The sequence below is a fragment of the Procambarus clarkii genome, chromosome 57 (assembly GCF_040958095.1).
Source record: "Procambarus clarkii isolate CNS0578487 chromosome 57, FALCON_Pclarkii_2.0, whole genome shotgun sequence".
Taxonomy (NCBI): Eukaryota; Metazoa; Arthropoda; class Malacostraca; order Decapoda; family Cambaridae; genus Procambarus; species Procambarus clarkii.
In genome coordinates this window covers 8399404-8415515 of record NC_091206.1, presented here as the reverse complement: position 1 = coordinate 8415515, position 16112 = coordinate 8399404, and the positions used below count along the sequence as shown (strand labels likewise).

General features: G+C 45.4%; 1 protein-coding gene across 1 annotated transcript in view; it reads left to right on the top strand.

Annotated features, from left to right (window-relative positions):
* The window catches only part of LOC123744972 (trans-acting T-cell-specific transcription factor GATA-3), a 204823-nt gene that overhangs the window by 68397 nt on the left and 120314 nt on the right, over positions 1–16112 (top strand). Inside the window, exon 4 of the mRNA XM_069306237.1 lies at positions 28–173. Within this exon, the coding sequence (XP_069162338.1) occupies positions 28–173 (146 nt within the window). The remainder of the gene's footprint in view (positions 1–27; positions 174–16112) is intronic.

Sequence of the window (16112 nt, the reverse complement as noted above, 5' to 3'; positions counted from 1 at the left end):
TCTGCCGCATGCGGTGTGTTCCGGCAGAGGGCCGCGAGTGCGTCAACTGCGGAGCCACGTCGACGCCGCTGTGGCGACGCGACGGCAACGGTCACTACTTGTGCAACGCCTGCGGTCTCTACTACAAGATGAACGGCCAGAACCGTCCCCTCATCAAGCCTAAACAACGTATGGTACGTATACTGTATGGTAGTGCATGGGTATCTTATGGTGCCGTATGGTAGTGTATGGGTTATCTTGAGGTTATCTTGAGATGATTTCGGGGCTTTAGTGTCCCCGCGGCCCGGTCCTCGACCAGGCCTCCACCCCCAGGAAGCAGCCCGTGACAGCTGACTAACACCCAGGTACCTATTTACTGCTAGGTAACAGGGGTATTCAGGGAGAAAGAAACTTTTGCCCATTTGTTTCTGCCTCGTGCGGGAATCGAACCCTTATATACCCCTTGGAACCCTTGGGTACCTTATGGTGTTGTATGGTAGTGTATGGGTAGCTTATGGTGTTGTATGGTAGTGTATGGGTAGCTTATGGTGCTGTATGGTAGTGTATGGGTACCTTATGGTACTGTATGGTAGTGTATAGGTAGCCTATGGTGCTGTATGGTAGTGTATGGGTAGCTTATGGTGCTGTATGGTAGTGTATGGGTAGCTTATGGTGCTGTATGGTAGTGTATGGGTAGCTTATGGTGCTGTATGGTAGTGTATGGGTAGCTTATGGTGCTGTATGGTAGTGTATGGGTAGCTTATGGTGCTGTATGGTAGTGTATGGGTAGCTTATGGTGCTGTATGGTAGTGTATGGGTAGCTTATGGTGCTGTATGGTAGTGTATGGGTAGCTTATGGTGCTGTATGGTAGTGTATGGTAGTGTATGGCAGTGTACGGGTTTCTTATGGTGCTGTATGGTAGTGTATGGGTAGCTTATGGTGCTGAATGGTAGTGTAGGTGTAGCTTATAGTGTTGTATGGTAGTGTATGGGTAGCTAATGGTGCTGTATGGTAGTGTATGGGTACCTTATGGTGCTGTATGGAAGTGTATGGGTACCTTATCGTGCTGTATGGTAGTGTAGGGGTAGCTTATGGTGCTGTATGGTAGTGTAGGGGTAGCTTATGGTGCTGTATGGTAGTGTAGGGGTAGCTTATGGTGTTGTATGGTAGTGTAGGGGTAGCTTATAATGGTATATGTAGTGTGTGGCGCTTTGTGGTACAGTGTGATGGTTTATGGTATTCTCGTACAACACCTGTGGTCGCTACTGCAAGATGAGTGACCAGACTCTTATCCTCATCCATCAACACGTGGTGTGTATATTGTGTGACTCCTGGTTCAACTTTGACATGAGCCGACGTATGGAAACTTGTTCCGCTTGCCTGGGCGACCGCAGGAATTCGTCAATTCGTCAACTGGGGAGAGAGAGTGAGAGAGAGAGAGAGAGAGAGAGAGAGAGAGAGAGAGAGAGAGAGAGAGAGAGAGAGAGAGAGAGAGAGAGAGAGAGAGAGAGAGAGAGGGAGGGAGGGAGGGAGAGAGAGAGAGAGAGAGAGAGAGAGAGAGAGAGAGAGAGAGAGAGAGAGAGAGAGAGAGAGAGAGAGAGAGAGAGAGAGGGAGGGAGGGAGAGAGAGAGAGAGAGAGAGAGAGAGAGAGAGAGAGAGAGAGAGAGAGAGAGAGAGAGAGAGAGAGAGAGAGAGAGAGAGAGAGAGAGAGAGAGAGAGGGAGGGAGGGAGGGAGAGAGAGAGAGAGAGAGAGAGAGAGAGAGAGAGAGAGAGAGAGAGAGAGAGAGAGAGAGAGAGAGAGAGAGAGAGGAGAGAGAGAGGGAGAGGGAGAGGGGGAGAGAGAGAGAGAGAGAGAGAGAGAGAGAGAGAGAGAGAGAGAGAGAGAGAGAGAGAGAGAGAGACAATACAGCCCCAGGTAACGACATCTCTACCACCTTCTCCTCGTCCACTGCCTTATCCAGTGTTTCATGGACATCCATCCCCATTATTCCCCTATTTCTTCACCTATGATTACTTCACCTTATCCCCTTAAACAACTTTCACATACGTATATAAGATAAATTTGCACATTGTATATTCACTCCTTACCTGAAGATGTTCCAGAGTGGAACGAAACGTTGTAGAAAATAATCCATTCAATAATCATTAGCCTTTCTTTAAAATGAATTTCGATAACTTGATTGTTCCTCTTAATCCCGAGAGTAAGAAAATAGTTAGAAACCTGATCAGCAACGTCAGTATTGCGGTCATATTTAACCACCAGGTCAAAATTCTAGGTTAAAAATGAACATTCTCTTGGCTCTAAAAGAAATCAAATTCGGTTCCATGGATTTGTTGGGATAAATTTTCTTTTAATATTTGTTTTGTTTATTGCCATTTTCTATAAAAAAAAAATGCTGCATCGTTAATTCCTCCGATACCATAAAGAAAATTATATGTTTGAATGATGTTAAAAAAATAAGCTTTTTCTAAAATTTAGCTTTTTGTTGATGTGTTAGCCCGAACATAACTTAATTCTTCTCAGCCTTGTGCCAGTTAAGAACCTTTTATCCTCCTTGTTCTTGCTACATTTGGTGGCATGAACACGGGGATAAGGAACTAGAACAAGAACAAGACGTGGGCTGGCCTCTAGTGTGTTCCCATACACCAGGTGCACGAGAGAGAGGAATGGATGGGAGGAGAAGTATGGAAATGTTGAAAAAAGAAGAAATGACAGAGAAGAGAAGGATTGAAGTAAAAGCGAAAATAAAAATAGTTTAGAGGGAGGATGAGAAGATGGAAGAAAAGATGTAGGAAGGAAGAGTGGGAATAAGGGAGGGGACAGAGGGAGAAAGGCAAAAGAAGGTTGATGAATGAGAGGTTAAGGCAGGAGGGAGGGAGATATAAGTGAGAAATTAGTTAGGAAGGAAGTAAGGGAAAGAGGGAAGGATGAATTAGAGAGGGAAGGGAGGGAGTGAAGTGGCGTGGAGGATGAGGGCCAAACTAGGTCACCAGAGACTACGACCATTGACCTCTCCTGGCACTGTTGCTCGCCCACTGCCGACTCGCAGTCTCTTGTTTGGTTAGTCTTTTTGTGGAGACAATGGCACTGTTTACGAAGTCTGTTAAGAGAAGCTTTCGTCTCGTAGCTTAGACTCAAGGACCGTATTCCTCCAGTGGTGGCAAAGACCTCCTAGGCGCTAGGAAATAAACATAATAATAAATTATTATTATTTAGCTTCTAATAGCAGGGTAGAAACGTTTGTTAGGTGTGTGTGTGTATTCACATAGTTGTGCTTGCGGGGGTTGAGCTTTGGCTCTTTGGTCCTGCCTCTCAACTGTCAATCAACTGGTGTATAGATTCCTGAGCCTACTGGGTTCTATCATATCTAAATTTGAAACTGTGTATGGAGTCAGCCTCCACCACATCATTGCCTAATGCATTCCATCTATTAACTACTCTGACACTGAAAATGTTCTTTCTAACGTCTCTGTGGCTCATCTGGGTACTAAGTTTCCACACCTGTGTGAGTGTGTGTGTGTGTGTGTGTGTGTGTGTGTGTGTGTGTGTGTGTGTGTGTGTGTTTACTTAACAATCTTTATGTCTGTAGATTCCTTCCCATATTGGTCTCCGAATGCATGATAGAACTGATGAGTTGGCTAAGACTTTTGCTCGTAAAGAAGGAATTGATTACCAACTTGGACTGCCTTTGAGCAGCCTGAAGGCAGCAATATTCCGGGAACATCAACTAAATTTTGGAGACTTGAGGCATATTGAAATGCACACCAGTTCCTCCATCTATCATCATTCTATTATGCAGGGGTAAACCGCACGTCTATGGGACATCCAATAAGGTTAACAGACTTCTAGATGTTACCATTGGTAGGTTTAGGCTCGGCTACAAGTACCTCTGGGAGTTTGTAACATCTGCTGATGTAGAATTGACTATACGTAAACTCTGTCAGCAGAACTATTCGCATTCTTTGTGTCATTATATACTTGAATGTGAAAAAATCGCGGAATTCAGAGATAACACCATCAATGGTGTCCAAGAAATGTGTAAGCACTTCATTCATAATGATGTGCTGCCCGAAATCTTAGCGAAGTATCCAAAATTTGCTTACTGTAGGTGCAGCCTGCACATGACTGTAAAGCTGCCGCTCAGTTGGGTGGGTGTGCAGCAAGACTAGTAACTGTGTGACTCACTATTGATGTAAAGTGCCTTGTATAGTGACTGTTGTGAGCCTCTTGTTGAATCACTTGTGATATAAAGATTATTGATGTGTGTATTTGTGTGGGTGATTGAATATGTATGTGTATGTATATATCTTTATATGTATATATATATGTACATGTATGTATATGTATATATAACATTAATAATTGTGTAACTAGCGTCAAAAGATTGTTATTTGCTTAGCTAAACGAACTAGAGGGTTCAGTTCCTGAACCGATTATGTGCCTCTGTAACCCTTTACACCACCGCTCACGGGATGGGTATGGGGTGCACAATAAAGAAATGAAAATTTAGTTAACAATGAATACGGGAAAGTTACTAGTCTTGTTTTACCTTAAAATAGTAGATGGAGGTGGCTTCCACAACTTCGACATTCAGCGTATCTCATTTGTTAACCGCCTGTATAATATACGATTATTGCGCTGCATTTTTTAGACTCCAAGTTGAGTATCCAGTGACCACCTATATTTTTTCTCTCAGTTTAAAGAGGCTATCGTTTCTTCACTTTGTTTATTTCCTTCTGTATCTTGCATGTTGTGATCATTTCTTCTCTGCTTCTTATGCCCTTTGTATATATGTTGAGTTTATTTAAACAAAATAACAAAATACAAGAATATATGCTGGTGTTCATCTTTCAACAACTGGCAAACACCCTCAATACATCATAGAATCCTCCATATACCCTCAATACATCATAGAATCCTCCATACACCCTCAATACAACATAGAATCCTCCATACACCCTCAATACATCATAGAATCCTCCATACACCCTCAATACATCATAGAATCCTCCATACACCCTCAATACAATATAGAATCCTCCATACACCCTCAATACAATATAGAATCCTCCATACACCCTCAATACATCATAGAATCCTCCATACACCCTCAATACAATATAGAATCCTCCATACACCCTCAATACAACATAGAATCCTCCATACACCCTCAATACAACATAGAATCCTCCATACACCCTCAATACAACATAGAATCCTCCATACATCCCTCTTTCGCCGAATCCCCTTGTCACACACCCCCATTAATACACTCATGCGGACGAGGACAATGCAGGTAATACACATACACACATGTAGTGTATACACCTTCCCCCATCCCCTTGTTAGCCATCCAATAACACTGCCAGTAGACCTGCTTCTTATTGTTGCACAGTTCCACCTTTATTGATTTGACAGAAGTATCCACAGAGTTGCGTCGGACCTCACCTGAAGGTCCGGATTGGAGGCCGTGAAGCAGGTGACGGGAACGATTGGGGGGAGGACAGGGATGGGGGTGGAAAGGGAGGGATCTGGAGAAGGTAGAAGACAGAGAAAGGGAGTAAGAGAGAGAGTAAGGAGAGTAAGGAGAGAGGTAAGCGAAAGAGGGATGAGAGGAAGAGTAAAAAGAATCATAGCAGCAAATGGAGAAGGATGGTGTTGTTGAAGGGAAAGGTGATGATGGTAGGGGTTATGGCACAGTCCGTCCTCCTAAATGAACAAATCCACAAGGGCCGTCACGAGGATTCGAACCTGCGTCCGAGAGCATCCCAGACGCTGCCTTAATCGACTGAGCTACGACATGGTCAAAAGGAGTTGAAACTTTGATGCATTTAATGCATCACGCAATTGTGATTTCTGTACGTCCTAAAGTTTCCCAGAGGTCAAGAAAACGGTCAATATAAAGTGCCCTTATCCTAACCAACCAGAGACCCCTGAACAGAAAACGGACTAGTATACGTCACTCTCGCGAGCCACTTCTATTTTCTTGTGCGACAATGTTTGGCCTCATGTAACGCATACGGGCGAAAAGCGACGTTCTTTGTGGCAGGACAGGTTGGTTGACGGCGGTACTGATAAAGCTCCAGTGCTGTATAAACTAAGATAGTACTCACCTAATTGTGCTTGCGGGGGTTGAGCTTTGGCTCTTTGGTCCAGCTTTGGCTCTTTGGTCCTCCATTCACTCTCAATACAACATAGAATCCTCCATTCACTCTCAATACAACATAGAATCCTCCATTCACTCTCAATACAACATAGAATCCTCCATTCACTCTCAATACAACATCGAATCCTCCATTCACTCTCAATACAACATAGAATCCTCCATTCACTCTCAATACAACATAGAATCCTCCATTCACTCTCAATACAACATAGAATCCTCCATTCACTCTCAATACAACATAGAATCCTCCATTCACTCTCAATACAACATAGAATCATACACAATCACCATCACAAACATAGTGTGCTGGTGCTGGTGTTACTGTGGTAATGGTAGAACAAACGACAGTAGGAATAGTAGTAGTAGTAGTAGTAGTAGTAGTAGTAACAATAACAACTATAACATTGGTTGTAATGGTTGTTGCTGTTGATGAGGCAGCAGTAGAGGCAGCACCGGTGGCGGCCGCCAGGGTCTACCAGCTCCATATTGCGCTTGCGCCGCCCTCCCCCCCACACCCCCCCCCCTTCCCCCTTTTAAATAATTCAGACCAATAATCCACATCGCCTCACGAAGACCACACTTGCTGCCTGGAACCATTGTGGCCGGGGACGGAACTCTGGACCCTGCGACGGGTCGCACTAGGGCCTAGTCTCCCTTAATATCATCCACGGGAATAAAGTGACTCTCGCTTTGCATGGAAGGTCTTGCGCCCCTTTTTTTTCGTAATTGGAGGTGGGAGACAGGGCCAAAATGGTGGCTGGTGAGGAAAAGGCTTTTTTTCGTGTGAGATGACTCGATGGAGGTGATGGGTATGCCTGCTCCCTTCTCTTCTTCATAGGCTCAATAAAACACTTCCTGTACATTATCAACAAAAAAATCCCCCCATTTCCCACTCCTTGCCCCATTTCCCACCGAATACTACACTGGTCTCGAAATCCCAATCCCAACTCCCCACCCCTCTTTCCCCTCCCTCTCGCCACCTGCAACATCACATACCCAGGTAAGGGGATTACATGATGCGATGACTCTAGAACTGTAGCTAAGTGTGGCCTCTTAAGTTCCTCTTCTGATTATAGAGTTGAGGGCACACTAAGAGTGTTTCATTCTTCACGGTTATTGGTCCTCTTGTGCCACAGAGGCCTGTCCTCTCAGGTGTAACAGTCGAGTGTCAATGACCTTGTTGTGGTGGCAGACAACTGATCAATCCATTGATCTCATACTTTTCTTCTATATTCTCCCTCTCTTTCATTTCCTTGTCACTCCTTCCTCCCTCGCATTAATCCTCATGATTCACTTCTCCTCCTTCCCATTCAACCCATGATTCACTTCTGCTCCCTCCCCTCTCTGCACATGATTCACCTCTCATCCCTCCCCTTCAACCCGATGAATCCCTCCCCCTCCCCCTCACCTTGCCTCCCCCTCCCCCTCACCTTGCCTCCCCCTCACCTTGCCTCCCCCTCCCCCTCACCTTGCCTCCCCCTCACCTTGCCTCCCCCTCACCTTGCCTCCCCCTCCCCCTCACCTTGCCTCCCCCTCACCTTGCCTCCCCCTCCCCCTCACCTTGCCTCCCCCTCACCTTGCCTCCCCCTCACCTTGCCTCCCCCTCACCTTGCCTCCCCCTCACCTTGCCTCCCCCTCCCCCTCACCTTGCCTCCCCCTCCTCCGGGTACCAAACTCCCACACGCTGTTACACAAGTCAAGCAGTCGGCAGGACACGGCGAAAGTAAACAGGCAGGCCCCCCTCCGAGCGCCTCCCGACTATCGATTACTCGTGCCTTGTGGAGCCTCCGTGTAAACGCTGCCACTACCACCACCACCACCACTACCGCCGTCAACCACCACCACTACCCCCACTACCACCATCACCCAATATCAACACTGCCACCACAGCCGCTAGCCACCACCGCCATTACTGCGATCAACAACCTCCACCACCCAAACTGCCACTACCACCATTCAATACAACCAGCACCAATGGTTATATCAACTAGCATTTGTGCAAAGTTTTTATGTTTGTCTAATTTCAGCCAATCCTCAAGCCATGCTCGTACAAGCAGCGGTCACAGAGAGAGAGAGAGAGAGAGAGAGAGAGAGAGAGAGAGAGAGAGAGAGAGAGAGAGAGAGAGAGAGAGAGAGAGAGAGAGAGAGAGAGAGAGGAACTTCATAAATAATGTTATTTACTATTTGAATGACAGTAATGTCATAACTGCAGGTGTCTCTCGTAAATAAAGATGCTATGTATAGGTGATATACATGATTATACAGATGCTATGTATAAGTGATATTTTCTCGCCAAAGTATTTCGACAGGCTTTGTTTTATTTCATTTGTCCTCTTTATCTCTCTGTTTCTTTCCCTTCCACCATTTGCCTCTATAGATTCACAGCATTTTCATATGATATATAAAGAGATTTTTCCACATATGCTTTTTCCAAATTCTCGCTGAACGCTGCAAGGAAAAGTAAAGACTTTTTCTGCCTTTTCTGCTCTCCCATAAATTAGTTTGGCCACGTTTGGAAGACCAGAAGAATATTTATTCCACTGTTACAAAAAGGTAACAGTGGAAGAATATATATATATATATATATATATATATATATATATATATATATATATATATATATATATATATATATATATATATATATATATAAATATATATAGGATTAAATACCCTATTAGCAGTATTATCTGATGCAGAGTCAGAATTAGTGTCTCCACTAAATAGTTAAAGATTGTTTGTCCTTATCATAATAATATCTTTTGCATTGCTTCGTTTTCCTCTGCAAAACATATGTCAAGTTTCGTATCTCACAAGAAAACATCTGTGTACATCTGCATACCTCCACAAATACCTGTCTAGCATCTCATTCCCAAACAAATTTACATCTAATCTTTTGAGCAACGTTTCCATATCAAAGAAACTTTCAATGTGTATTTTCTTTCCCCTAAAAACAAAACAATTCCTTCTATGTACTAATTTCCAAATTATAAAGCCGATTCTTATCTAAGCAGCTTCTTCCTATTGTCAATCCTCTATTCTATATATTTAGTTTTTCTTCCCTCCTTATCGAACTATTTTCTTCCCCCAAGACCTGTCTTCCATTAATTTCTCCTGAGATCCCACTCGTAGATAGGATTAGATACCATATAATTTTGTCCTGGTGTGCTAGCCCACAACTGCTCAGCTACTCACACATAAGCCCACGTAAGCCATTTTATCAACAGAAATCTGGAGGATGTCTGCGGGAGGCCGAAATACTGTGGTGAGGATGCCTTTGCATGCCGGGTGTAGCCTGGGTGCTGATGCAGTCCTTTCTCTTAAATGGCTAAAGTACGAATTTCAAAAGTGCTAACCTAACCTAACCAGAAAGGTACGAATCTAAATAACTAACCTAACTTACCGATATTTGGACAACTTGGATAATTGTTGATACACACATGTGTGTGTGTGTGTGTGTGTGTGTGTGTGTGTGTGTGTGTGTGTGTGTGTGTGTGTGTGTGTGTGTGTGTGTGTGTGTGTGTGTGTGTGTGTGAGTGTGTGTCTGTGTGTGTCTGTGTGTGACCGCGCGCACGTGTGTTCGCGTGCGCTCGCTTTATTCAATACTTTTTTAAGTCCTGTTTTTTTTTATCTTCATATCATCCAGAAGTCCCGACGAGCGATGGACGAAGTCACCGTCTTGAAGTATCCCGCTTTCTTTATTCTAAGACTCCAAAATCCACTTGGAAACGAAAAAAAAACAAGAAAGATAAGGAAATTGTACAGATCTCCCTCCTCCTCCCCCCCCCCCCCCCCCTCAAAAAAAAAAGTGAGATCGACCTATTTGGTCCGTAATACTGCGCCTCAAGTAGAACCATCAGAGCCCTGTCTGCCCCCGTTCGAATCCCTGCACACGCTCACCAACCTCCAGCTTGCCACTCTTTCCATTCCTCCTCCTACCGGCCCACACACCCTCCGGACTCCGTATAAAACCCTAAAGAATATTTAACATTTCACGATACCTACAAACGCATAAATAAAAAGTCAAATGTAATTGAAACGTACTCGGCGCTGAAAGAAATGGAGCAGTTAAGCGTGGGATTCGGAGGTGGACAACCAATATCGACATGTCCATTTAACTCTGCTCAACTGCTGCACTGGGAGACATAACCCCGAGTCATTAAGGTCCATTCTGTCGTCCATTGCAGTGGCTCGGTGGACCTTACGAGCCGTCACAAAGTTAATGTTACTCTGACAAACAGTTTGGTTGTGTGAATGCTCTCGTTCCCCGGCAACCGTATCTGATGGAACCCATAATAGATTGCAGATATGACGTCAACAGGCCCCGCCCACCAGGGATATCTCTCCACCAATCAGATGGCTAGATAGCAACCAATCCGATGGCAGATAGCGGCAGATAGCGACCAATCAGATGGCGAGATAGAGCCTGATAGGTGGAGATAAGGGGCTGGAATATAAAGTCGGGAATTAGGCCGAAGGGAAATATTCATGTTCCGAGAAATTTTGCCGTTTAAGAATATTAAGGTAAATTGGACACTTTAATGCTAATGAGACAAACATCAAAGAGAATTTCCACAGAGTTCCAGGCATACAACTTTTTCCTCCTCTCTTTGAGGCGCGTAGGAGGATCATGCATTTACCCTCGTCTCGGGGCTGTTAACGTATCCTCAACTATGACAACTGGGAGATAATATACTCATCTTGCCTCTCGAAAAACAGTCAACATTACTCATAAGATAGATTTGATTTGATATGAAAAAACGCGCACAAACCGCTGTGTATATCGAAGTGTTTGGCAACCCCAAGCACTCCGCCAACCGGTTCCTCCCCTCGGGAGAGAGTGAGAGAGAGAGTGAGAGAGAGAGAGAGAGAGAGAGAGAGAGAGAGAGAGAGAGGGAGAGGGGAGGCGGCAGTGGTACCAACCTCGCTTGGGGAGAAAAAAAAAAGAACCTCTGGCGTCCAGCGATCAATACTAGCTGCTATGTCCAGTGATGAACACTTTATAAGCATTATACACCACATAATACAACGTTATCCCGGTGAATGCACTGCGCGCGGCGCAAGTAACTGAGTGCTGGTCACTGGAGGTTGTGAGTCCCGGCCCGGCCAACACTGCCAGCCAAGTCCGGAACTAGAGTCAGAGATTTGTCTTTTTCCCTTGCGCTCTGTCTCCATGTATTTCATTTTTACTTCGATTTCCTACTGTCTATCAAATTTTAAACTTTATTTTGTGGGGCAGTTCCGCTGAAGCGCGCTAATGATGGAGAGTAACTAATCTAAATATGAAAGATGAGGAGGTAGGAGTTGGAGAGTGGGCGAACAGAGAGTTTCTCTATCTCGCTGATCGATCACAAGCCATCTTGTCTGGGTTTCTTACGGCCATTCCTCACCTGCCGCCTTCCAGTCGCCTGGGAAAGACCGTGGATGAGTCGCCACATACAAGAATTAGTTCAGTTAGTTTAGTATGCACGCTTTTAACATTCTGTTAGCTGTGGTGGGCTTCAAAGTCATCCTGTGTTAGGTAGCGAACTGTATATATCTATCCTATGCATGGTTGTGGCCCCCCCACTTCCCCCCTTAGCCATCCTGTGAGGTGAAATGGAACTCATATCTATCCCGTGTGTGCGAGGGAACCTCATACCCACCCTGTGAATGGTAGCAGATCTCATACCCATCTTGTGAGCAGAAGCAGACCTCATAGACATCCTGTAAATGTTTTTTTGAGAGTTTTCAGAGGGACGCAATTCTCTCTTGAAAATAAGCCCCGATATTCCTCTAGGTAAGCACGTTGCAACATAGAAGAGCTAGATAGTTTGTCAGCTTATAAAGCAATAGTATATTCACAATGCAGGCTAGTTTACTTTAATATGTGTATAGCAGCAAACCTTAAGATATAATTATGGTAATATGTGATCGCATAAACCACGAGGTTTGTGGCTTGTAGCGGCAGTGTCAAGAGTCTAGTGATGCTTGTTGTATTAATATTAAGTGAAAACAAGAATTACGTAAGAACATTACAGGATTCTCACTTACATTTTTTATATATTTAAATGAGTTAGTAAATTTCATAATGCTCTCTCTCTCTCTCTCTCTCTCTCTCTCTCTCTCTCTCTCTCTCTCTCTCTCTCTCTCTCTCTCTCTCTCTCTCTCTCTCTCTCTCTCTCTCTCTATATATATATATATATATATATATATATATATATATATATATATATATATATATATATATATATATATATATATATATATATATATATATATATATATATATATATATATATATTCCAGTATAGAACACAATCCTTTCTTTTCCTCTGGAGTCTTCACTCTTACACAGCAGGTGAGCATTTTCAGTTTTCAGGGAGAGGAAAAGGGTTGCTCCCATTATTCTGGAAGAGGTCTGTTATCAACACGTCACCACACACAGCTTGGTTCCAAGAGCTATATGTGCCCCTTCTCTCTCACACCCATTACTCGCACGCAATCGTCTCCACGCCACCGGTAAACAAACCTACAATCAGAAAGAGAAAGTGTTCAGATTGTTGCAAGGGAATACGGGTTTCCGGCGACCTGTCCACACACCTCACTGCCCCTAAGGGAGAGTTCGGTCCACTTCTGCTCTCACTATTTTCCTTCCTGTCGGCTATCTTCGCTTCTGAGGGGTAAACAAACTCGTAATTAAGGGAAGGAAAGTGTGCGTACCGCCTCCAGGAGACGCCATTACCCCAGGAGACGCCATTACCCCAGGAGACGCCATCACCCCTGGAGACGCCACCACCCCCTGGAGACGCCATCACCCCTGGAGACGCCACCACCCCCTGGAGACGCCATCACCCCTGGAGACGCCACCACCCCCTGGAGACGCCATCACCCCTGGAGACGCCACCACCCCCTGGAGACGCCACCACCCCTGGAGACGCCACCACCCCCTGGAGACGCCATCACCCCTGGAGACGCCACCACCCCCTGGAGACGCCACCACCCCCTGGAGACGCCACCACCCCTGGAGACGCCACCACCCCTGGAGACGCCACCACCCCTGGAGACGCCACCACCCCTGGAGACGCCACCACCCCAGGAGACGTCACTCTCTACGCTCTTAATCACAATTATCGATTCCAGGACATCTTGAAGCCAGTGTTTTACCGCCGCGTTCTTTGTCGGGGAGGTGTTGGGTTGTCGGGGAGGTGTTGGGTTGTCGGGGAGGTGTTGGGTTGTCGGGGAGGTGTTGGGTTGTTGGGGAGGTGTTGGGTTGCTGGGGAGGTGTTGGGTTGTTGGGGAGGTGTTGGGTTGTTGGGGAGATGTTGGGTTGTTGGGGAGGTGTTGGGTTGTTGGGGAGGTGTTGGGTTGTTGGGGAGGTGTTGGGTTGTTGGGGAGGTGTTGGGTTGTTGGGGAGGTGTTGGGTTGTTGGGGAGATGTTGGGTTACTGGGGAGGTGTTGGGTTGTCGGGGAGGTGTTGGGTTGTCGGGGAGGTGTTGGGTTGTCGGGGAGGTGTTGGGTTGTTGGGGAGGTGTTGGGTTGCTGGGGAGGTGTTGGGTTGTCGGGGAGGTGTTGGGTTGTTGGGGAGGTGTTGGGTTGTTGGGGAGGTGTTGGGTTACTGGGGAGGTGTTGGGTTGTTGGGGAGGTGTTGGGTTGTTGGGGAGGTGTTGGGTTGCTGGGGAGGTGTTGGGTTGTTGGGGAGATGTTGGGTTACTGGGGAGGTGTTGGGTTGTCGGGGAGGTGTTGGGTTGTTGGGGAGGTGTTGGGTTGTTGGGGAGGTGTTGGGTTGTTGGGGAGGTGTTGGGTTGCTGGGGAGGTGTTGGGTTACTGGGGAGGTGTTGGGTTGTCGGGGAGGTGTTGGGTTGTTGGGGAGGTGTTGGGTTGTTGGGGAGGTGTTGGGTTGTTGGGGAGGTGTTGGGTTGTTGGGGAGGTGTTGGGTTACTGGGGAGGTGTTGGGTTCCTGGGGAGGTGTTGGGTTCCTGGGGAGGAGTTGGGTTGCTGGGGAGGTGTTGATTGTTAAAGTTGTTATTTAAGTAAGTTTCGGGAGAGATAAGAGCTTCCAAACCTTAGATTTAGCGCAGGTTCCTGTAACAGCTTGCTGAGGTCTCTTTCCCCCCCCCCTCCCCCCTCCCTGACAGACCGACAGACAATGAATGTCGCTTCATGCATGTCGGCGTTCAATTCCCGACCGTCCACCAAGTGGTTGAGCACCATTCCTTTCCCTCCGTCCCATCCCAAATCCCAATTCTGACCCCTTCCAAGTGCTATATAGTCGTAATGGCTTGGCGCCTTTTCCTGATAACTCTCTTCTCTTCTAACTGTGTGTTGAGGTAAACCTTCTCTCAAGTGAGAGGTTTTTGTTCTCGCTTTAATTATCATATTTTCACGTTGCTTTATTTATATTTTTTAAGTTCACGTCAGATATATATTTATTTTGTTGCAGGATTTTTATTGTTTCGTTGACAGCAAAAATAAGCAGTGTTAATCCTTGGTCCTGTTGTGACGATTCTTCCCTCCCTCTCTCCTTCCCTATCCGTCCATCCTTCCTTCTCTCCCTCCCTATCCGTCCGTCCCTCCCTCCTTCCCTCCCTCTCTCATTCCCATCTTCCTTCCTCTTAAATATATTACAGATTGTATGATCCAACACTAGTAATTTTGTGCCGTCCCCTCTCAAGCCTCGAGGACAATATCAGCCCAATTCCTACTCTTCCCTCGCATCATAAGGTTGAATACTGCATCGTACGGGCCTCTGACATGGTCTTTAATGGTCTCCCAACTCGGGTTACTGTTCCAGTGAAGGGGAGGGGCACTCTCCCCTCTCTCCCTCTTCCACTTTACAAACACTCCAGTTTGAGGGCTTGTTTGAGGGTTTGTTCAAGTGCTCTCCAGACCCGCAAGATGGACAGATAATGGCGATTGAAGCGACAGTCTTTGCGTGGTGGGTGGCTTGGTGGTGAAGGGATGGATGGATGGATGGAATGGGAGGTTGGTGGCCGGATGAATGGGAGGGTGTGTTTATGTGTGTTTGTGTTTGTCTGTCTGTCTGTCTGTCTGTCTGTCTGTCTGTCTGTCTGTCTGTCTGTCTGTCTGTCTGTCTGTCTGTCTGTCTGTCTCTCTCTCTCTCTCTCTCTCTCTCTCTCTCTCTCTCTCTCTCTCTCTCTCTCTCTCTCTCTCTCTCTCTCTCTCTCTCTCTCTCTCTGTACCAGTTCTGAGGCTGTTTGGACACGTTTAGAACACGACACGAGAGAGTATGTATTGAGGGTGAGCCCTCAGGAGGGTTGTTATCGATGAATTAGTTAAATCAGTTGTATTAATTGAACGAACCAGTGTTTTTGACACCTATTACAACAATTGGCTGTTACAGTTAAACAACAATATTAAGAATTAATATAAAAGATTTCACATCACTGAATAACGTTCTATTATATAGCAAGAAGCAAAAGTTAAAGGAAAAATAAAAAAAGATTCGTCGTGGGGGTAGCTTCGGCACCATATCAAATGGTACTCGTTTCATATATTCCAATCCCGGCCATTATGTTGAGCACGTACCCAAAAGCAGTCACTGTTTATAAACTTGGTGAGGTTAGCCCCGAGTGTCTGGAATACATCCCTGGATATACATCCCATAGATATACTTATTTGTCTGAGATATATATATCCAAACAATATTTATAATCCATATATCCCCACCCAACACTATTCCCTGAGACACACCTCAGTCTTCCTTCGGTCCAAACATAAAGTCCCTAAACCTAATATAGACTATTTTTTCATGTTTAAAAAGTAAACATCAAACTGTCAATAGCCGTCTAGCATGAATTGATGTTTTTGGCTTTATCTATCTATCTATCTATCTATCTATCTATCTATCTATCTATCTATCTATCTATCTATCTATCTATCTATCTATCTATCTATTTATCTACCTATCTATCTATCTACATATCTATCTATCTATCTATCTATCTATCCTCCCCTTAGAAGGG